At 36.0% G+C, this 24499-nt stretch overlaps 1 protein-coding gene across 10 annotated transcripts in view; it reads left to right on the top strand.

Moving 5' to 3' along the window:
* DNAH11 (dynein axonemal heavy chain 11) overlaps positions 1-24499 on the top strand; it is a 42317-nt gene that overhangs the window by 5662 nt on the left and 12156 nt on the right. For 2 of the 10 annotated variants that reach the window (XR_015277339.1, XR_015277340.1), the window contains exons 2-7: positions 1147-1312; positions 17376-17459; positions 18984-19102; positions 19388-19499; positions 19934-20075; positions 21087-21178. Coding sequence is in view for 4 of the 10 variants with exons in the window: in XM_086854334.1 (XP_086710460.1) it covers positions 13028-13048; positions 17376-17544; positions 18984-19102; positions 19388-19499; positions 19934-19962 (450 nt within the window). In the remaining 6 variants the exon portion in view is untranslated. Of the gene's footprint in view, positions 1-1146; positions 1313-1820; positions 1843-12861; positions 13049-17375; positions 17545-18983; positions 19103-19387; positions 19500-19933; positions 20076-20204; positions 20249-21086; positions 21179-22025; positions 23986-24499 lie in introns of those variants that run through there. The other 8 variants (XR_015277341.1, XR_015277338.1, XM_086854334.1 and 5 more) reach the window with 8 other exon arrangements.

Below are 24499 nucleotides of genomic sequence, written 5' to 3'. Positions count from 1 at the left end.
GAATTGTCAGGAATTTATATTTTGGGTTTATTAATTTCAAAGGTAAGACTTAAGCAGTCTGTAGAGTCATCAGAATTTGGAATCAGTTGAAGCTATGCTTCCAGGGTACAAAACAGCATTATTCTCTTGACTTGCCTTTCAAAAGTGTTTTCAATAGACTGCACTTCTCTGTTGCCTTGAGCATTTAACACGAACTAAACTCATATCATAAAAGGTATCTTATTGTTTTTGACGAGACTAATGCTAATATCAAAGGACAGCATCAAAAAGAAGAGTGCCACTAATTATTCAGGTGTGCTTGTATTGTCTCTAGAGATGGCAATAACATGAGCTGTGTTCCAGAGAGCTCACAGATTAAGCAAACTGAAGTTTTGATTTCTTGATTTCAGTTTGGGACTGACTATGTACAGAGATGATGGATAATCAGTTGTTGGATAAATGAGGATTTATGATCCTGTCAATAATAAATGATCTGAGGGCTCTGGCCAGGGTCAGCTCCTCCTGCCACTGTGTCATGGCAGTGAAGCAGGTGTTCCAGGCAGAATAGTGTAAGTACTAAAATCTCAACTAAAACTTAGGCAGAACTGATGAATTGGCTTAAGTGAAAGGAAAAAAAAATAGAGTGTGGAATAGAATGTAATCTTTAATGCTCCATTAATATTTTACTGAAATGCTTTGCTGTGTATTATTAGTTTCTCTTTTTGTAAACACTGGCAAAGTGTAATAAAACATATTAAATAAGATCTATTTAATATTTTATGTTTATGTTAACTCTCATGTTTATTCAAAAAAACAAATTACCATGTAACATTAGGAAATTAAATAGTAAAATGTATATTTTTCACTTCTGGAATAACTGCAAGGAACCATTCAAAGGATCTGAAGCCAATAATTTTTGAGAGGGTGTTTGGGCATGGTGTTGATTAATAAATACAGCAGAAATGTGATCTCTGTCTTTAAAAACATTCTTTTAGCTCTGTCTTCAGGATTTTTTCTTTTTTAAAATCTTATTCTAGTAGGAATTAAATTCCAAATTTCAGTGGTTTTCATCCTTAAAGTGCAAATAGAAATGGGGGGTGGAGAGATCTGTGTTATTGTGAGGTAGTATTTCCTTTGAAATTCAGGCACTTTTTTTGTATTTTGCAGACTAAATTCTGATTCCAGGACTCTGCTACATGCAGCTGAATCAATGGTGGTGACACTGTGAGCAGGGATTCTGCTGATCTTCTGTGTGGCCATCATACGGGCCTCCAAACTGAGCTGAACTTCTGGAAAGCAAGAAAAGACAAGATTTTAATCAAAAATTAAACAGGTAAGAGATTTCAGGTATCATTGCACACATCAAGGAGAACTTTGTTTTGGATTGCCTTTCTCTATGCACTTTGAAAAATGAGGCACCAAAACGATTTTGTGTTGTTTCATTTTGGCAAATAGCTTACAGTGGTTTCCCAAAGTAATCAGGGTTTGCGTAAATCACAAAAGAAAAACTGAATTAAACATAAGAGAAAGTTGATGCTAAGGGGTTAAACAGCTGTAAAGAATTCTGTTGCTCTTGTCCATCTCATCTAAATTTCTTCCTGTGACATTTCTCACACTCTTGAGTGTGAGAAACTATCTTGAGAACAAAGTTTATATTCAAGAAATTATTGCCAAATTTGGCCATGAATCAGAAAATGTTGATTAATGATAATAACCATAGCTTATTACAAGCAAAATAGCTCTTTTTAATTGAAAAATATAGGCAAGGTTACTTTTCAGATGGGAAATATTGTTGGGAGCTGTGTTTAATCCTCTTCTTTTGTCATGCTTGTTATTCACAGTGTTGTGATGCCATGATGCCAGGTGAGTGAAGAATCCACTTAATTCCCCATGTTTTGACCTTTCCAAAGCTTTCAGCCAGCATGCATCAGTCTTTATTTGTCAGTAGGTTTGGGACATATTTATTCATTAATTCTCTGAGTGTACTTGTAAGTTCTGTATTTTTGACTGGCAACCATGATCTTCAACTGTTCTCTTTCTTTTTTTATTGTAAAATTATAGCTACAGTGTTTTCTGGATAAAAAAAAAAAATAAATAAAAAACCCTAAAATCTTAAAAGCCAAAGAAAGCAGCTGTTATCCTGCTTTTCAGGACGTCTTCAAGGAATTAGGAGATGGTAGAGTGATTGAGATGTATAGTTTGTGTTTATGTGTGTAAATGTAACAAAGTAACCCAAAATTTGTCTTAACATGAGAGTGTAAGTCATGGTACTAAGTTATAAAAGACATGCAGGATCTTTTCAGGTGCTGAGATGGCTTATTGTTCCTTTATTTGTTTGTTTGTTTTAAGCTTTATGTGGATACTTTTCCTGTAAAAAAAATAGGTGAGAGAGATAAAAGTAGCAAAATCAATTAGAATGTGCACTTTTTTTCAGCATTGTTCTTGATATTTTAGATGCAATAAATCTATAGATAGATAAATTCTACTGCTAAAATAAATTAAGGCAGTTAGCAATAAAGAAATAACTAGCTAATATAATATTTTGTCTATAAAATTAAACTGTAATGAAATATAACAAAACACCAGCTTCTCTTATCATGTTATTCAGCTTAGAAGACACTAGTTCTGCAAAAAGCTTACACTTACAAATATTTTTGTAATTTGTTTTACTCCTGGTTAAAGATCACTGATAAAGGTTTGTAATAAAAGCCCATCTTGCAAAAGCCCCAGATATTGAAGTTTATCTGACACCACTGGAAAAATACATTATTCTCTTTTGGAAGATGAAATTCCCAAAGATCTTTAATTCAATCCCACCTTTATTTTACACCATCTGCCTGTTATGGAGCTGCTCTGAGTTCCACAGCACTCCTGTGTGATTCATAGTCACAACCTACTCAGGTAGCTGCAAGTAAGGGGTTGTAAAAGTAAAAGTACCTAATAAATAAATGTTACTTGATACACAGTACACTATTAAAAAATACATGGATTTAATCTGTCTTTTAGCTGCCTAATAAACACCAAGATTAAATTACAGATACTTTCAACCAGTTCTAGATTATTAAATTTGAAGAGGAGATGAATAAATAGTTGCCAGATAGTCATCAGCCATACAGGTGCTCTATACTTAAGAACAAAATAATGCTTCTTGTCTAGTGAAACAAATTCTCTAGAAGCCATATAACCTTTTCAGAATGGGCTGCTACTTATTCTCCTTTGTTGGTATAAGTTTGCTGCCTTTTTTCTTATCACATTTCTTAGTAGGTATTTCTGTTTGTGAATTTCAAAATGCTGGTAAGAGCTGCACACACGAAGAAAATATAGGCTTTGCAAACAAGCTGTGAATGACCTGCCTTGAGGCACTTTTTGGGGTCAATAAGCTTTTCCCGTGCTTCCACTGAAACCAAGTGTACCACTGGGAGCTTGAGCACTTTTAAATGCTGGCAAGCAAAGACATTCTGTAGGGTTCACTGTTCTGGAGCATTTTGTTGGTCAGGAAGTAGGAGACTTATGCATTACATATGCATGCGTGCTAGGTTTGATTCTGGGGTTGGGGAAGCTCTCTTCTGCAAGTTTACTAAATGATAAAATCTAAGAGGACTCACATTGCCATATCTGTATTTGTTGGAACAATATATAGAATTGGTTCCCAAAAGTTATGGCAGTGTTATGTACATTGGGTGAATAAATTTCCAATATTACTTTTATTGAGAGGAAGAAAGTCTCTTTACTGTGTTATTTTCTGAATGTTCACTGTACAGAAGATGATATGTAAGTCAGTTGAGGATGCTCTGGGAGCACCTCAGAAATGAGCATAGCATTATAAGATAATTCTAAAACTAGAATCATTAGAGATAAAAAATTTAAAACACAATACATGTTGAGGTTTGTGTTTATACACAAGTTGAAAAGTAACTTTATGACTGATGTCATGACTACATTTTGAAAAGTAACTTCTAATATTTTTTTCCTGTGGTTCATTTATTTTCATTCTAGTATAGATTGTATCTTTCACCAAAAATATTTTTGAAGAAGAAACTGAAGAAGCATTAGAGTATGTGAAAACAGCTAAAACTACCTTAAAAAGCTTTAAGGATTTATTCTTTAATCACAGAAACATGTTGGAGAGTTATTTTGCTTGAGCCAAGGAATTTAAACCATGGGATTTCACATCTGAGATTTTGTTTTCTAGATTTGGTATATTCCCTCAAAGCTCACTGAGGATTGAGGTATTACTTATTATCTATACTGTTGGATAAATACAGTATCTGAGAAATATGGGCTGCTTTCAGTCATGCAGACAGCAAGGCTCAGGTTTCTAATATCCAGAACACAAAATCACAGTGCACAGAGGAGAATTAAGAGTGCTGAACAGAATGTCACATGCTGTGCAAGGAGCAGACTAGTAATAGCATTATGAGAAATTGCAAAGGTGATTCCTAAATCCACCCCTTCTTAGGGTTTTGGAAGTTGCTTCAGTAAAGTGCTGGTCTGTACATGCAGCCCATGTCTAGAACTTTCTCCTGAGCATGGCACCTGACTCTAATAACTAAGGATTCATCTATTTATAGCTATAACTGGAGAGTTTTAGGCTAGTCCTTGGATGAGACAGAACACCCTTCATCTCCCTTTTTAAATCTCTGCCTTTAAGCACAGGAAATGAAAAATTTGAGGTCAGGAAAAAAGTGCAGAACATTTGTCTAATATTGTATGTAGTTAGTCAGTTGTGTAGGATGGGGGCAGCCACAAGTTTTGGTTCCTGCTCCTGGGGCCTTTTTATTTTTCTTTACTGGAGCTGGAAGAGTTGTAGTAGGAGTCAGGACTGGCATCTGATTAGAATTACAAAATCATAGAACAGTTTGAGTTTGAAGAAGAACATTGAAGGTCACCTAGTCCAATTCCCCTGTGATGAGCAGGGATATCTTCAACTAGGTCAGGTTGCTCAGAGCCCCATGCAACCTGGCCTTGAGTGTTTCCAGGGATAGGGCATTCCCAACTTCTTTGGACAAACTGTTCCAGTGTCTCACCACCCCCTCATACTAAAAAGAACTTCCTCCTAATACTCAGTTTAAATCTACCCTCTTTTAGTGTATTATCCCTTGTCCTGTAGCAACAAGCCCTGCTGGAAAGTTTCTCCCCAGCTTTCTTATAAGTCCCCATTAAGCACTGAAATTCGCAATAATGTGTCCTCAGGGCCTTCTCCAGCCTGAACAATCCCAGTTCTCACAGCCTCTTCTCAGAGGAGAGTTGCTCCATGCCTCTCAGCATCTTTGTGGCCCTCTTCTGGACCCATGTCCTTCCAGGAAATGTGGGGCTCCCTTTTGGGATCTGAAATGGAAAATTATGTACTTCAGCTCTGCAGTTATTGAGGCAGTGTGCTGATCCATCCCACTCTCAAAACACTGAGGGTAAGAAATACAGTCTTACAGTGTCTGACAGTGCCCACCAGGGTGATCTGTGAGAGGGATTTGGGGTGAATGTGTTGGATCTTGGCTGTCTGTCATCAGAAAGACAGGTTGAGGTGCTTTGGCTGAGGGAAGTCTGTAATGACAGTGTTGAGAGGAGGGGTCTGCAGTGACCAGGGGTCTGCCTGGGCAACTCATGACTGCTTTGCTGCTAAGGAGAAGAGCTGTTGCTGAGCTCTAAACATACAAGGAAAAAGTTATTTTTATCCCTTTGGGGCATAGAAAAATTACTTAATTTGAGTGAAATCAGAGACCATAGAAATTAATTTGGCACATGTTACAAAAGAGGTTAAAGTGTGTTCAATTTTATTCCTCTGGGAGAGATTTGAGTTTAATTTTCATAGCAACATTTTCTGTTATTATAATAAATCATGTGTTTATACAAGAAAGTACGTATTTATGAGAGCTTCTCTTTTTCTACTAGGAATTTTTAAACTCAGTCTGCTGAAATTGAAATGGAGTTAAATGTGTGTGTTCTATGGGACATTTCCACTTGTGTTTTAATCCTGGAAGTGAATCAATCAGGATGAAGCCTTGCTGGAAATATCTGTTGCTCCTCTACCTTTTCTTTCGTAGTAATTATTTAAGATAACACAAACTTCTCATTCTGCCAAACCAGAAGGGAAAAGGCCAAATGGCAAAAACCATCTCAAACATAGGTTTTTCATTGACTTTTTTGTAGAGGTTAATTAACTTTTATTAATTTAATTGAGGAAATTTCCATTATTATGTTGCAATTTCAAAAGCTGAAAAAACCATTTTTTTTAGTGGACTCAAGGGGCATAGTTAAAGAGAGCAGAATGACTGAATAGTTTCTGGAAAGCTCTTCAGAAAGAAAATACACAATCCTTTAGATTGCAGTATTATGTTAACATTGCACCCTGTGCACAGGATATTATGATTTCCTTGTTTATTCAAAAGTATCTGTAAACTTAGAGTTGTGACACTGGGAATGTTATATTGCTGAATTGAACTAGATGGGCATGAGAAAGACTCCCAACTCAGCTGGGTACAGTGTCTATTATTTGTTCTTTAGAACAAAAATTAATTTTCTTAAGGATAGATTTCTGGATGCATTTTCCTAATCAGGTGAATTTTTTAGAAGTGTCACATTTAGTAGAGACACATTCAAATGGCTTTTGCCAAAGATTTTTAGCGGATAAACTAAATTTTAGAGAATAAAATAAATTTGGATAAAGTGAAACAAAATTCCCCAGCACAATTTCCCAAATATTTTTTTAAAAAAGAAAAAAGGTTAAATTTTACACATATAAAATACAGAACTGTCAGTTCTGTAAACTTTTTTTCCTGTGTGTTAGGATGCAATTTGCATGCAGTTCTGGTACAGATACAAAATCAGTTAATTCTACTCAGAAGATAGAGAATGTTTTTAAAATGTTGGTTTGTAGAAATATCTTGCAATAAAAGCTCTAATAATTCCTAACACTATGCTCACCACCAGTCATGGAATGTCTTCATGAAAAAACAGAATATTACTGTATTTTTTTTAGACAATTTTTTTTATTATTTTTAAAAATTTTGGTGTTAATTTATTGATATAAATATCTGTGATCTTGGAAAATTAGGTTTTTGGAGGGATTTCATCCCCTTCTAACACAAATTCAAATAAAGAAGAAATACCATAGTATGCAGTTGGCTTTGCCTCCTGCTGGCTAGAGCACTTAGCTGGCAGGAGGGCAGCCAAATTCTGCCTCTTCTCCTTTATTTTTACCCTGCAGCTTTGTGGAGCAGGGTAATATTGATTAAATTCCACTTGAAGTGAGGGGGCTGGTGAAGCCCAGGTGCATCCAGCTCCAGGTGCAGATGTAATGGGTGCCCTGGGATCACCCTCTTCTTCACTATCCTGATCCAGAAAGGGATTCTCCTAGCTGTGCCCCTGCCATTTCCCTGTGCTCCTGGCACCTGTGTGCCCACGAGGCTGCAGGGTTTGCCCAGATGCAGACCATTAGAAAGAAGGTGGGCTATAAGCTTTGCTGGTCTCTGCAGGCTTGGATCTGCAGTGTGGCAATTTTGGCAGTGCGCTAAGGAGAGAGGTTGCTACATGTGTGAGGAATGCATTTTTTTTTTTTTTTTGGTAAGGTATTATATAAACAGGCAAGTTTTTGGAAACAGACACAAATATTAAAGTTGTTAAAATAGCAAATAAAAGCAATTTGATAAAATACATATTAATGATACTTACAAGAAAATTATTAGCAGAATATAGAGATTTACTGTTCCATTAGATGGGGTAGGAAGTATATTCTCTGTGTGCATACAGTGATTTTATTTTATTTATTTATTTATTTATTTATTTAAGTATATATCTTAATCTGGGTAATTAAAAACCCAGAAGAATGGTTATACACCAGATCTCAACTAAATGAATGGCACATACTTAGTTCATGCAGAAGCCTTATAAAGCTGTTAATGCCTTTGGACTAAAATCCTGTTACTGCTTTCAAATCCATGGCAAAGCTTTCTATGTCTCAGGGTCAGGACTCACTCTACTGTACTTCTGAGTTTCATTGCTCCTGATAAAATCCCTTAGGAGTCACAGCAAATTCCTGCTGATCCCTGCACAGAGCTGCCTCAGAAAGGAGAAGTGAATGGCAGCAGTGACCTACTGCTACCTTTTCTTCTTCTGAAGCAGCAGGATGCTCTGAACCAGCCTTGTCTGTGGGAGATGGGGATTCAAGACACCCTTCTGATGTCTGTTGCAGTTTACCTGGTCTTGCCCTTACCTCTGGAGGATTCCCTGCACACCCAACATATAAACATGAATTTGGTGACATGCTTGAATAACAGTTGTAAGCTGCTAGGTAGAGTGCAGCAATTACCACATTTGGTTAGATGAAGACTGTAAGAGGGTCTGAATGGACCCATTTTTGAGGTGATGGGTGCTTCCTTAGTGACTTGACTGACTCAGGACAAAAGCAGCCTTTCTAGCACAGTTCTGAATGAGCATTCTGCACTGTAAATTTGCTGACTTGCCAGCTTATTGCCAGGTAAAGCCCAGTCAGTGAGTATTGGTTTTCAAGTTTGAGCCACTCTTCCTCATGTATGCAATCTTAGTGCTGACAGCAGAAGCACAGGTAAAATGGCAAGCACCAATTACTGCACCCATTTTACTGTCACCGCTGAAATATTTATTTTCCAGGTTCTTCATAAACTATTTGCCTTTGGGTTTTACAATTCTAATCAGGAGCTTTATCAAACAATAGCTGTCGTCTTACAGCTAATTTATTTCTCAGAAGTTTCAGAGTTCATGCTGTTAAGTGCATGATATATGAATAGTGTCCACATATTTCCAGGAACAAGCCTTACATGCTTCTGGATAGGCAGGAATATGTTTGGCTAAAATGTGAATGGAATTTCCCAAAAACCAGAACAGAGCAAAGATCTGATTTGTGGTGTGACTGGGGGCTGGGGGGTCTGATCCCAAAGAGGATCAAAGGATGCTTAGCTTTCAGGGCATAAATGTGGGCTTCTCAGACTAATTGTTTTAAATCAATTCTTGATGAGTTAAATATATAAATTTTTAAAGTGAATATATTCTAATTTAGTCTCAGAACTATATCTAAATTCCTTTATTTGCCTTGGAGAAGCGCAGTAGTTCATCCTGTCATGGGTTTTGTGTATATATGAGCGGTCTCGTACTGTGTATGCAAAAAAAAATTCAAACAAACAAAATCCATGTTAGTTGAGGGATGGAGGGAGTTAGAAAGGAGGAAGATTCTTAAATAAGTCAATTTGATATGCCTATTCAAAGATGCTGGGTTTTATTTAAATGTCCACCTCGGCTACTGATACTTCTACTTGTTTATTTATTTTTCAAGTGGCTTGCTCTAGAAAAGAGATGCAATCTGCAAAGAAAAATATTCTCAGGGTTGATTAACATTTAACATATTTAGCAAAGTAACAATGTATCTTTACATGTATGTGTTGCATGTTGCTGTCTGTGTTGCTAATGGAAAAAAGCAGAAGCTGGAGCTCTCCCTTTACGGCCAACATGAGCTTCCATTAAAATGCACTTCTATTTTCTGCTCTGCTATTATTTTTCCTAAAGTCCTCATCTGTGTACATGGTTAATTACCTTGAGTATTAATAGAGTACATCTGCGCTGTAGAAAATGACTGTTCTGTTGCCTGATACATGTGGTAGCCATGGATTAAGACAGCCTAATTAAATGTAACAATGATTCAGAGTCAAAAGATACTGTTTACTTAGTGAGTTGACTTCAAGTATTTGAGTAGCTGAAGTCTGATGTGCATAATAACCTTCTTATGTAAATGCATAGGTATAATTTGGCCTTGTAAAAACTTGCTGAGAAGATCTCTATTTAACAGGAAGGTTAACAGGATGAAACAGTATAAAAGTATGGAGCAATATAGATTGGAGGCTATCCCTCTCACTATGCTTCTTAAACAGAGGTGTCACTAGTACACACACGTATTGATTTTGCAGTGCTACACTTGCATTATGTCTTAAACTGATATTTAAAATCAATCTGTATTTTTAAGCAAATGTTTCAGTTGCCAACTCAGTTTCTGTTAAAAAAAAAAACAACCCAAACAAGTATCACTGTTAACACTATCGACCATTGCTCATTGGTTAAGAGAGAACTAAAAAATCTCAGAAGTGTGCTCAGTGACAAAAGTGAGCTAAGTGTTTAGCTCTACCATATGCCATCCATCAGACTTTTCTGCCATTGGAAAAACATGTATTTTATGCTTTTCTCTCTCTTTTTTTATGTTTTATTTTTTAATATTACAAGAGTCTGAAGATGATTATAATGATATTAAAGTCAAAACATTGAATCCTAACAGACGTGTTGCCTAAGTTTTGTGTGGGATTTCATGATTGTTCTAGTTTAGAATCTCTGCTCAAAGCCAGTACCCATATACATGAAATTGTTTATTTATTATTAAGGAAGATAGTTTTGTGCATTGCTTAAATTACAGCTTTAGTTAAGCTATTTGTGAATTGAATGCTTTGAAATACTGACATATGTATTGCAGCTGGGAATCAAACTGTGTTCTATGATTCTGTTCTTGCTTCGGTGATGTTCTGACTGCAGGTTCCTTTCAGAAGCTGACCCATAGTTAAAGCCAGATCTAAAATGCACTTCTAAGAAAGAGGGAGATTTTCATCTCACTACACATACTGTATTTTGCATTTTTCTGCATGAGACACGGAGAATGCACGGAAGGCAGGTGTGTCCAGGTTCTCCATCCAGTGTAGCACAGAGTTAACCTGGATAGCTGGAGCACACGTTATTCTTACACAGGAATAATGAAAACTTAAGATAGGAAAAAAATGGCTGGAAACAGGTCTTCAAAATATGACTTAGGAGTTGTAATACATCAACATGAGTAAGAGAAGTCATCTTGTGAAGAAAGAGGTAAGTATGTAAATGTTCAAATGAGTGTCCTGAAAGGCACAAGGATGTGCAATCTCACATTTCTATCAGTCTTGATGAAGCCCCTAGTGGAGTATTGTGCTCAGGAAAAAGATCTGTTGGCTGTCATTGAGGCTGAAGAAGAGAGAGAACAGGCATAAATCTTCAAGAACAATAAGGATTTCTGCATACAGGAAGGAAATAGTCTATTCTCTACACCCAGAACATACTGAACTTAATTTAAAGTGTAAGGCTCAAGTCTGATGACTGAGAAAACCACTTTATGCCAAGCATAATGAATTGCTAGAACAGATTGCTAGAGGAGGTGACAGGCTCTTCATTACTGAAAAATCTTCCAGGGAGAGCTAGAAAAACCTCTTTTGCAAATTGCATAGGTACAGAAACCTCTTCTTGGAGCAGGAATATGGACTAATTACTCTTGAAGTAATTTTTAGATGTACATTTCGGTGCCATTTTATTACAGTCAAACTGTGGCAGAGTTTTGTAAATTAGTTGTCGGTATAAAGCATTAATATTGAATATTTAGCTACCAATTTTGAATAAATTAATTTTCCTTACATTGACACTTTTAGCATCATTAGCAATTAAATGAGTGTCTTGCGTTTAATGTTTACCCTGTCTCTTTCTAAATTTGTTTTCTCTCTGATTTCAGATAATACATACATTATTACATCTGTTCTTTCAAAAGGCAGATAACTTGTCTTAATTTTACACATATCAATGAGAATGGAAGGCAACTTAAAGAAATCACTTCTGCTTGCCACTGTTTTGGTTAGCTTTTACAGGTGTAGGTGCTGCTTTTTTTTCTCTAGAAAACTTTAGCTTACAAGTAAGACTCGGGAGGAAGAGCCCAGTGACTTATGAGAGAGAATATATCTGGGGAGAAAACAAACAAGTTAGAAATGTACAGCATAGAATTTCACTTAAGAAGTTGATTCGATCCTTGTGTGTCCTTCCCAGCTCAGAATATTCTGCGATTTAGAAAGTATCAAGAGTGTGGGGTATATGTCTAGATCTGGAAGCCTAGTTCCATACTTTTCAGGATATGAGCTAATCTGCCATTCTTTAGCATTCTAGAATTCATCTGCTGGGGACATGTTTCGAGCATATTTAGAAATATGTGGTTTGTTGGTAAGCACATGACACATACCAGCAGTGCAGCTTGGTACAGTGCCGATCTCTGTTCCTCAAAAATATTTTGGATGGAATTTCATGTTGAGAGTATTGCAGAAAGAGAACTCTACTGCTTTCTCTGCTGTTTGGGTTTTTTCTCTTTTTATTTTAATTTCAAGCTTTCAACCATATTGGAAGCTTTTTAAAAAAAACCTGCCTGTGGAGAAAATTACCTCAAATTGCAATATATCATTGCAGTTGTTTAGTGAAGAACTAGATAACTGCAAATGAACATGATGAACACATTAAAAAGGTATTGAACGATGTAAAAATAAAAGTGCATTTTCCTGCAGGTTCATAATACCTTAACTTATAGTCTAATAAGTGGGGGGATGAGGAGGATGTTATAATTAAATCATTAACAAAAATACACTGGCTACTTTGGGAAAGCTTAAATGTTCTAAAGAACTGAAGGAACAAGTAAAGAAATTTTGGTTCTACTTTTCAGAAGGACCAGGAGTCCATAAAGAGTTTTAGTGTTCTATGGGGACAAGGTTGTCAAAGATACTCATGGGGGACCTAGACATCCAGGTTATTTGAAAATTGTGCTCTGTCTCTTCCTCTTGTCCTGATCCTAAGCAAACATACATTCAGGTGGGAGTTCGAAGGATGGAAGCTCCTGTGAGAGCTTTAGATACACATAAATTAAATTATTAAATTAAATTATTGAGTAATAATGATTCCAGCACTGAAAACTGACATATATAATAGCATGCAATGAGGGGAAAACTAAAACTTTAACCATAAACTGTTCATGAGGTGCTATCAGTAAAAGAAAACAAAACTGATTTGGTGTGTGTTTTTGCTTTGTACATTTTTTAGAAATTCCAGAAAATACCTTTATTTCTCAGAAATATGTGGAGAAGTTGAAATCTCTTGACCAGTATGAAGAATTAAACCTACAGTAAATGGAACGTTCAGGTGGATTAAACTTGTCAGTTTAACTCAAACCAAACTAATTAGCTGCAATCCTCAAAACTGACTCCTGATGGTGAATTTTGATCCTGAGGTGTGTACTCAGAACAGTAACTAAATGTTTTTCTGATGTCTGTCTTTGATTTCACAGTCAAAAAATGACAATAATCTTCTAGGGCATGAATGAATCTTAGCATCTTATTAGCATCCTTGCATATTTTTATAGAATCATGCAAAAATTCAGGTTGGAAAAGACCCCTAACATCATCAAATACAGCCTTAAATCCAGCACTTCCAAGTCCAACATTAAACCACATCCCTAAGTGCCACATCTATGTGCCTTTTAAATATTCCAGGGATGGTGATCTACCACTTCCCTGAACAGCGTGTTCTGATACTTGACAGCCCTCTCTCAGTGAAGAAATTTCCTAATATCCAATCTAAACCTCCCCTAGCACAACCTGAGGCCACTCTCTCTTGTTCTGTCACTTGTCACCTGGAAGAGAAGACTGACCTCCTCCTTTCAGGCACTGGAGAGATCATAAGGTCTCCTGAGCCTCCTTTTCTCCAGGCTGCACAAGCCCAGCTCCCTCAGCTGCTCCCCATCAGGCTTGTTGTCTTTTTTTTTTCCAGTCTGGAAATCTAGTTGCCCTCTACCTGCTCAGGGAAGAGTTCTTTCCTCAAACAGAGAAGAAAGCCATTACTGTAGTAAATGGTTTCCCCAGAGACACGTGCAGGAATGTGATGGTAAGAGTTATCTCTTACCCTCTAAAATGCAATGGTTCTTTTAACTTTTCAAACTTCAAAAAGCCCTTAAATCCTTACTACTAGATTGCTGAATGCTAATTAAATGGTGTCTCCTGTATACTTCCTTGTACTCCAGTCATTAAAATGGTATTTTAATGCCTTTGTATCTGAGGTTAAATAAAAAGTAAACAAAACATCTTTTTATTGAAGCTTCTGAAAGGATAAATGCAAGATGAACTCTTTCTTCCATCCTTTTAGAGAGAGGCTATTCCTCTATTGAGAGAGGTGAAATATTTGCTGATGTTGAACCAACCCAACATTCCAGATTCTGCTTTAGGTATCTGTTAGAAAAGGAGCAGTTATACAAATCTTCCTGACTGTGGGATGTGTGAGGTGTGTGTATCTTTTCTTTTGTTCTTTAAAGACTTGTTTTATATAATTGATGGAAAATCAGTTTAAAAAAAAGATGTTGTCTTTTGTTGTAATGGGGCCCATGGTCACTTTTTGAATTTTTCTTAATAATGACCAAATTGTGTTCACTTTCATCAACCTCCTTCCAGACCCATATAGAAACTCCAGTGACTGTGTTATACTTTGCCTTCCATATCACAGGTAACAGCAGTTTGGGACTGTTCAAATACAGATTCAAAAGGTAGAATTTGATGGCTGTCAGGTGGTGCTGTCTTACAGACATCCCCAGCCACCTTTTTCCCTATATATTCGGCCACACACCCATCCCAGTTACAATTTTTGTGAGTGGCAAATGTAATTTGGTGGAATTCCCTGAATTGAGAAAATCTGGTTAGAAGAACAGATGGAAAGGCACAACAGCTGTAGGGTTTCCTACTGACACTAAAAGAAGAACTGATTAAAACATTGTTTAAGAGCAGCATCTGCATATGAGAAATTTTGTTTGGTCTGTTTCAAGATATGCACTGAACTGTAAATTCTGTTAAACAGAGTTAGGTGAAAGTTAAACCAATGTTTTTAGTCAAATAATTAGAACTTCTCTCCAGAATCAGTGAGTTTTCCAGTGCATGGTGGAATTTCTATTTCCGTGCCCATCTGGTCTAGTGTTTTAGTAGGATTTTTGGTGTGTACATTTAGCTGGTTTTCTAGTTACTCTGAAGTGACTGACATTCAGGCCTCCCTTTCTTGTACTTTTGATACAGACATAAACTCCCCATCAAGGTATCTTTCCCATCCTGATGGAATTTTTTTTTTCACATTGTTTACTGGATGTTTTTTTCTTGGGGAGATTTGTGGAATGAGAAAGCCATTTCCAGGTCATCTTTACATATTTGAAAGTGTGTTAAAGCAGCAGGTGTAGAATTGTTTTACTTTGTGGAAGATTCCCAGCTTAATTAAAATGAAGTTTTATGTGATTATACATAAAATAACTTGAGTTTATTAAGTTCAACTAATTTATAATTACCAATGATCCATAAAAAATAATTATTTTAATTATATTATGTTTTAGGACAAAAATCCTAGTAGAAACTATGACATAGAGTACAGTTTGAGCTCAATAATTTATTCACTATGATTTTTTATTTGTAAGTAGATGCTTGAGTATTCTCACTGTTAATAAACAGATTTTACTGATATAGTTCTACCATGTGTGATATTTTTTGTTTAAAGAAAGTAAGTAGGAACTCTGTTAAATAGGAACTGTCCAAAGAATGGAATGTCATTGAGACTACAGCTCTGTCAGTATGGCACAAAGTAATTCCTCTTCAGGCATCTGACACAGCAGTTAATCAGAAGAAAATGCACTTTCTTGATGTATGTTGAATTCTGGAATCAGTCCTTTTTATTTCTGGTTTTCTTAATAAGAACAAAGTCAGTGACAACTGACATTACCTGTTCTTCACATATAAGCAGATGGAAGAGAAGGATTCAAAATGGAAGGTCCCTTTCATTTTGATGTGGAAAATCCATACGCTCATCTCAATAAGGTTATGAGTGTTCTCAGAAAAAAGATACTTGCTTGTAATGTTTCAGTACAAAAGTTAATGATATTTCTATGTACACATTAAATATTTGTGAATTGGGTCTTCTAGGTTTTTGTTAGGTTTTTTTTCCACTGGGATTTTTTGGAGGGTTTTTTGTTTTACTGCTGTTTTGGGGGAGTTTGTTGTTTATTGGTTTGGTGATTTTATTTTTTTTTTTCTTCAAGATGCTGGTATAATTCTAGTGCCACCAAAATCAGGTTTCTTGTTTCTCTTCCAGTGTTGCAAGTGCCTATGAAAAAAAAAATTAAAAAATTCAGAATACTTTCATGTTCCTTTACACAGTCATCATAATGTGCTCTTGAGAAGAGTAGCCTAAAGCAGGCTATTAAGTGGTTCTTTCTTAAAACATCATGGGGGGACTTTGTTAAAATTTATACAACTTTAAGAAGAAGTGGTTTAATAAATTAAAGAACACAAGAATATAAATTAACTTCTTTCTATGCAGCTTCTCTTTTGTGGTTTCAATACTGGGCCCTTTGTATGCTTTTGGGTGCTTTCAGAGGCAATGCAAATGCAGGTTTGTAGCCTCCTTGATACAATTCTCTCAGCTTTTCTTATCTTGAATCATGTATGCAGGATCTACAGATTACAGTGACAGGTTAAGTAAGCTCAATATATCCTACAACTGTACTTGCAGTGTTCCTTCCCTTCCCTCTTCCAGGCAAATCAAGAGCTTGAGATGCTGGAAAAAGAAATGTTTCTAATAGAGGAATCTATCTACAGAACTATTTGAAGTATCTATTCCAGGCTACAAGCACATGAAACAATGTTGGAAAGAAGTGCAGCTGCTCAAGAAAGTGTGGGATACTCATGCTTACATTAATATAAGATTTTTCTTAAAATTAACTATAAATTTGGAATATATTTGAATGTTATATTTTTAATTTGATCCTAGAAGTGCTATATATTTTTTAAAAAATTAAATACTGAAGATGTTACTATTCCTTTTGTTTTTGAAATAATAGTTGCTATGTTTTAGGATAGCCAGAGTAAAAATATCTCTGTTCCCAAGTCAACCAATTTCAAGATAATCCCAAAGCAAAACAAACTTTGTAGTTTACTTTAGAGCTTTCTTAATACCCAGAACTTGCTTGATTAATTAAAATGACTGAGTAAAAATTCAGAACTCCGTAAATCTAATTCAGAACTCAGGACTGTACATTAGAAAGCTCTACAAATATAGAAGCAAGTGTCCAGACAAGTCAGTGTACAGACCTGTGTGGGGAATCAGTTTTGCAAAGTTCCATTTCCCTCAAGATGCTGCCTTTCACAGGCAAGGTTAAAAATACATGTGCTAGATCTTCTTTCTGTAATTTTGTTTGTAGCTCCCCCAGGAGGAGTTGCAGGGCATCTTCCCAAAATCTCTCAGGAGTTACTTGTGGATATAGATGTGTGTTTAATAGCAAAAGTAAGTTGTGCATGCATGTTTTTATCAGATACTGAAACAGAAAACTGTTAAAATGCTTGGTCTTTGAGTTGAGTTTAGAGAAGACAGATTATTATGTGTGCTTTCTAAGTAATGGTGGTGTAGGAAAAAATTAAGGCCGGTGAGCTATTGCTGTAGGATGGGCTTTCCCCTGCATCCATTTATCTGTTTTGTAGCAGAAGGTTGTCTTTACCAAATGTTGTTGATGCTTTTATCTGTACTTTCTGTTTCAGAGCAGCATTGATGATTGGACTAAAACCCAGTGGAGAGAGATTAATGTGGAACAGATGGATGTGCAGCTCAGAAGGTTTGCCAAGGCAGGTTCCACAGCCGCCTATTTCTGCAATTTATCTGTCTCAGTGCCACCCCTTCCTCACTCTTCCCACCCACTTGGATGCTTTGGTGGGTTTATTACTCATGTCCAAGCTGCATGTTCTGGAACATGCTTTGTTTTGGGGGCTTTCCTTTAAAACTTTATTTTTCTGAATGCGTTTCCAGCCCCTGTGGAGTTATATGTAAAATCATGATTCTCTGAGTCGGGGCAGCGTGGGAAATAAAAAAAAAGAGGGTGGGGGTTTAGGACAGACCCCTCCAGACAACAATCTCTTTTACAGGTGGAATTTGCAGAGGTTCATCTGCTCTGCTCATAAATGTAGCTCCAGAGGGTTGGGAGCTGCAGGGAAGGTGCTCATTTCTAAAGGGAGGGCACTTCTTTTGCCTGATGTATTTCACTGTTTTGTTGACAGTAGCCCTACAGAAGAGAATTCCAATGGGAAGAGAGAAGTATGAAGTAAAAATAACAACAAAGTTTCACTCCCCAGGCTATTTTCAGGACACTACAACTGTGCCTCACAGACAGTACAGTGGTTGAATAGGAAGTCTTGAACTTAACAGATATAAAGTTTCTTCTTGTTTACACATTTGTTTCATTCAGAAACAAATAATTGCATGCCCATTTGTTAGTCTTCTAAAAGAAAAATCAGACTTCATCGTAGATGTCTTCTCCTAAATTGCTTCAAAAGTGTTAACTCTACTTACCCAGTTCAAAAAGATTCCTGTGGTTTTGGTACATAGGCTGTAACATGGAGCAGTTGTTGGTTTTAAAAATTTGAATAAAACTATTTTAAACCATTTTGAAAAAAAAAAAAAAAGTTGAAGACAAATTTCCATATTTTTTTTTTTCATTTTTAAAATGAAAAAACTGTGAAGCTGAAAGTGTAGAAGAGAGCATAACAGAATTTTTCTGTTTTTCTTCAATAGACCAATGATTTATACCACACAGTTTTAATAAAAACACATTTAAACTTATTTTTAATGCAGGAAGCTCCTAAACAGGATTAGCAAAAAATTGTGATTTTTTTTTTAACAAAATGAAAAAATAATCAATTGTCATTTTTTTCAAATCATAGATAAAAATTTTAAAGTTTTTTTTTTTTTAAATTGAATTTAATTAATCTTACCAAGTAGCAACAAAATACTGCAAATATCCCCATCACTCCCCAAGGTTTCCAGTTTTCAAATACTGAGTATCTTACATCAGCTTCAATGGCAGCTGTGCAAGTAAACTTACCTTCAGTGTTAAAAAGTACAAAACATCAGAGTAAAAGAAAAAATGGGAAAAACCACCAGAAAACCAAACCTATAACATCAATAAGTATTTCTGCTAGGCTGATTAATTCCACACTTTGGTGGAAGATCTGAAAGTGTATCTGGCATCTAGAGTAAATATAACTCATTTAATTGTGTTTTTTACTTAGATGCCATTTGAATACTTTGTTATATACTTATGTCAGACTTTTTCATTCATTTAATTTGCTCCCTGCTGTGTCTTTTCTCTACAGGTCAGGCTTTTAATAGCAGAAGACCTTCTCAGGCCTTCTGGGGCTCCAGTTTTGTAAAGGGAGAAGATGAAGTCCAAAGTGTAGCTGTCGATGCTGTGCATGACTTGAGCACTGAGAAGGTGGGAGGTGTACTTTTATTTTCCTTCTGGTTTTGCAGAATAGTAATAATATATAACAAACTGTTGGTTTAGATCTTGTTGCAAGAAATTAATCATAGAACTGAATATTTTCATGAGACTTTCCTAGGTATCAAAATTCACAGCCTCACAAAATGAACTTATTTTCTGTGGTGTAGTTTACCATCACTGTGAATTATATGTAATTTAATTAAATTCCTCAATTCCAAATATGAAATGTGATCTATATATAGAGACAGACATTATTATTACTCTTATTATTTCCAGATTTTGGAAGAAATCTGCCAAACATGGACTGCCATGGAATTTTCTTACCAAGAGCAGAAAAGAATAGAAATTCCTCTATTAAAGTCCAATGAACAGCTGCTTGAAACTTTAGGTAACAATCAAATAAGAATTTAATTGTTAGAAATATTGTTATTGTATCAATATTATTCACTCCCCTGATGTAATTGGCAAGTTAAAACTTTTTTCCTAAATCTTGATTGCAGATTTATATTTTCTCCAGATGTTAATACTGGAAATTTACATGTACACTGTGTAACAATTTTACATTCCTGTCTCCTTGTAGGAGTTAAAAAAAATAACAGCTTTCTAAGTTTTTAATTCCTTCAACTTAAAAAAAAAATCCTTTAATAACATGCTGTCCATTTTCAGTGTTGAAAGATGTCTTCTCTTATGATATACAAGAATAACAATTACAGGAGAATTTGTTTAGGCTCTTGTTAGCTTTAGTTCCTCTGTTTGATAAACTATTTTGATTAGTGCAGTTTTTTCTGGCTTTTTTTTTTTTTGTTTGTTTTGTTTTTCTAGTTTCAGATGCAAGTGATTCTGAAAAGTAAATATGTGGAACATTTCATTGAACAAGTGAAAGGCTGGAAAAGTAAATAAAACACGGCAGATTCTGTCATTTCTATTTGGATGGAACTTCAACACATGTGGTATCTTCATCAAAGTAATTATCTGCCTTGTTTTCCTTTTACATGGGCCTGTAGGGAGTTGCTGGTGTCACAATTTGAGACAAAGATCTGCAGGTCATTCTTTCACATGTCTTTAATATCTTCTTGTATTTACTCTTTGTTAGCTTTTTAACCTCCTGGAGGCACATAGAGATACAATACTGCTGAGGTGAGGAAATCTTTTCATCAAGCTCCATATCGTTTAGGAAAGTGGTGGTTGAAATACAAGTTTCTGGTCTGTTATTTATTAATGTCTAAAGGTAACTACAACAATCAACATAAACACTTGAACTGACACAAAGAATTGTGCCTTAATTGCTCACTCTGACCAAAAAAAAGTCGCTGATCCCTTGCATAGTAAAGATGATAATTTTGTGTTGCCAATACACCTGTAATTCAATCCACAGATGCCAGGGAAAGTTCTCATCGTGTGCAATTCTGAAAATCTGATATAGGATAATGTTCTACAGGGAGCTTTGAAATTTCAAATATATTTCTAATTGTTTAAATCTGCAATTTAGAAATATTGACAGCAACATGTCTCACTGTATGCCAAAAAAAGTGTATTTTTTGTACAACTTGTGAACCTTGCTAAGAGCAATTAAATGATTTGTGGTGTTTAACATGCATAAGTTTCTTCATGGTGCATATTGGAAAAGGCATTGAGCTTGCATGAGCAGAAATACTCTAAATTAATCATCCTGCTAAAATCTGTCATTTTTCTCTTCAAGAGTTTTTTTGGTATCATCAGTGATATTTGCAGTTCTCTCCATTAATATTACTTTTTCTTCATATTCAGTCTAAACACTGTCAAAATAGGTGTTTGTGGCTTTAATTATTTTTTCCCCATCTAAGAAATAGAACTTAAAACAAAGTGATTAGGCATATTCTTTATTCCCATGTATTCTTTTTCCCCATGTTTTTCCTTGTTTTTCCAGTTCAGTAAACCATATGAAGTAGAAAAAATAAATTTGAGAGTTGAAATAGCTCCCTTTCTTTCTGTACAGCATTTGGTGACTGACATAACAAATAAAGAAAATGTGATGGAAGCTGTAAGAAAACCGAAGGTGTATGAAAGCTTTGAAGCTCTGCAGCAGAGGTAAAATTTCCAGTATGATTACAAACTGCTCTAAAATGTAGTTCTGCAGCAAGCAGGAAATGAGAGCTGTCAGATTGTTTCCTTTTTGTACAGCTGTGAGATGTTCTGAAGATATTTTTGTCATTTGTTTCTATTTGACATACTGGATTTCTACTGCTTTTTACATGACCAGTTAAACTTGAGGCATTGGTTCATTATTTAGGGATGGCATGATGTCAAAATTGTCAAAGGTCTTAAAAAGATGTTCTGTTTGGATCAAATTCACTTTCTCCCTATCCACACTCTGGGAGCTGGGAGTCCTTCTTTCACTCTTGCAACAGGAGGTAGTGGATTTGTGCAACCAAAGTCCGTCCACACACTTGAAGGAATGATTTGAACTTCCCACCTTTAGAAGAGGGAAGCTTTCCCTTAAGAAGCAGCCGTGTTTGGAGTCACAGTCTATTACTTCTTTCAGGAAAATGTTGCAATAGGAAGTTAAAAAGAACCCAACACAAACCCGTTTCTTGAGATGTCACTTTTGTTCTGAGAGATACAAAGCTAATAGCTGGAGTGCATCAGTCAAGCATAAATAAATATGGCTTCTTTTTCTTTCCTGATAGGCATATAATTGAATATTTTGAATCTGAATACCTTTTATTTTCAATACTAACATGTGTTTTCATATTTTTAACTCTTTGTACATCAAAAATATGTGTATCTTTTGTAAAAGTGTTTTCTTTGCTCACCCACTGAACTAATTCTTATCTGTTTTTTCATTTGTTGCTTTGGTGGTTTTCTTTTTAAATTTAACTGCACATAACTGCGCTGTTGAGTTAGAAAGCTTTTTTCTCATCCTTTATTTCCTAAGGCTGGATTCTTTGGAAGGTTGAAGAGGTGTTTCCCCTGGCCAGACTCACCTTTTGGGAGACTTTCCTGGCACAATTCCATTCCCTTGGTTTCCTTGGTCTGAATGAAATTGTTCCCTTCTGTTTTGTGGAAAGGAAATGTGAAAGGCTTGCCAGCATCTCTGATCCTTACAGCTGTGTTCATCGTTATCATTTTAAATCAATAGTGGATTCTATTGTTCTGTTTTAATGTTTGTTCTGATTTTTACCTTAACTGAGAGGGAATTCCAGGCTTTAAGATTATTTAAGGCATGTGTCATTAAAATCTGTCTCTCTTTGTGAAAAAGCTTTGTCAGTATACTTAGAAAGCAAGGGCATACTTTTCCCCCTCTTCTATCTTGTTTTTTCAGCAGACTTGCTAGGCATCCTTTGAAGAGGAACACAGCCAGAACAGCTGAGACTCTTTGTGTATTAATGTACTCAATTTTCTCTACAGAAAGGGAAGTTTTCCAGCTAACCTTGTGAGCTGATAATATCATTGAACTGCACCTTTGTTCTGAGCAAATTTCTAATTTACTTTGAAAATAGAAACATTTTGCCTAAGGAAGGTAGTAAATACTTTTTCCCTCCAGCTAAGACAAGTACAAGGTGTTCAGCAAGAAGAGATGAGAGATGTTACAAATCCCAATCTGTCCTTGCTGGAAATTTAGCCACGTGGAAGTTGCATTTATTTGGGTTTTTGGGTTGTAGGTTTGCAGGAGTTAGAAATGGAAAAGGTCAATGAGATCATCAAGTCTATTCTTCTTCTTCTAGAATTCCAGGCAAGCAATGCATAGTGATGATAAGTAAGACTGAAAGATCTATGGTGTCTGGTAGCTGTTACTGACTGAGCTGCTGACCCTTGCATGAGGCATGTTTTTGTAGCTATCCTTCTGTGTTCCTCTCTTGAACAATGATCTGCTAGGTTTTGTGACACCAGTCTGTGTAAAAACACAGGCACTTTGATGTATTTCAGAAGCTTCATACTGTGTTATCTACATGCCAGATGATACTTCTGGCCTTGGTTGCTCTCCAGCCACGGCCATCAATTCTCTGAGTGCTGTTTTTAGTGTGCCTCAGGCAAAACCTTTTTTTTGGAGGACTGTGAGTTGTAACAGAAGAACTGATATTTTCAGAGATGATGAAGACTTGAACATGGAGCCTTTTCAAACATGGTAGGCCCTCATAGATTCTTCACCTAACTAAATCTCAGGGATTTGTTTCATCCACACATAAGGCAAGCAAACAAATCTTCTGTTTTAGGTGTCAGGCAAAAGAGCACACAGGTGCGCAGACAGTGATTTTCAAATTCCATGGTCTTTGGAGAGATGTGTGGCTACAAAAGGCATTTAGACCTTAACAGGCAATTTGTAAAATAAGCATTAGCCATAAATAATAACAATTTCAAGACTCCTCAGTTTTATATTGAGCATTGTCCTTTAGACTCTTCTGACAACTGACAGAAGTGTAATTAACTCCATTCACTGATTTATCATTTTGGCCCAGCTTTTCCCCATAAAAACCTTGTGTGTAGTAATCATGCAACAGTCAGAGAGTCATCCACTTTAACAGAGGCGTGATTAGTGTGATTGACACAAATCTTATGTAAATGGTTTCCTTATACATCTGGTATTTTTGGATGCAAATAGCCTGTCATCTTACCAAACTTTCTGACAATGTTACTGATCTTAAATTTTAAGAGAATACAGAGGAGTATATAAATGTTGCCCATGGGATATACAGCACAGAAAAGAAGCATATTCTGTTCCATGACATATGCAGACCTAATGATCACATGTGTTATGTGAAGTCTCCTTGATAAATTTTGCCCTATTTGGGATGTAGATTAAATAGATCCTTTCAATTGTGTGAAATGCTACTTTTAATTATATAAATTTGGAAAAAATAAGAAATAATAATAAACCCAGAACACTTTGTTACCCAGTACTCTGTAATTTACTAATAATTTAATACATTTTCTGTCTTCCTCTTGTACATAAAATGTTTTTCAGAAGAAGTGTAGAGAGTACTGTTTGGAAGTAATGAAAATGGAAAAACAAGTATTAAAAGTCACAGTACTACTGATCAAGACTATGGTTGAATGTTGCATTTTTCATACTTTCTCTCTTCTGCTTTTTTTGCTTTGCCTTCTGTTATAGTTTCAGGTCCCCTCTGCCTTATGCTTTAGCACACACCTCTCCAAACCTCCAGCGCTCTCACACATCCCCTATCAGCTGAATGGGGTTTCAGCTGGTCCTGAGCCTCATCTTTGCCAGCTGGCCAGCCAGGATGTGTGCTAACTGGATAGTGGTAGTTCAGGGAGAACAGATCAGCAACTTCTGAGACAATAACTTTTTGTTCTCAGAACAGTGCTGAATGCATTCACATTGCATAAAATCAATGTTGCTTGTGGTTCTAATGATTGATTGTCGCAGCAGGGAGGCCCCAGACTGAATGC

The sequence above is a fragment of the Cyanistes caeruleus genome, chromosome 1 (genome assembly GCF_971803275.1).
Source record: "Cyanistes caeruleus chromosome 1, bCyaCae1.hap1.1, whole genome shotgun sequence".
NCBI lineage: Eukaryota > Metazoa > Chordata > Aves > Passeriformes > Paridae > Cyanistes > Cyanistes caeruleus.
Note: the sequence above shows the minus strand (reverse complement) of the source record. Positions and strands in the feature narration are given on the sequence as shown.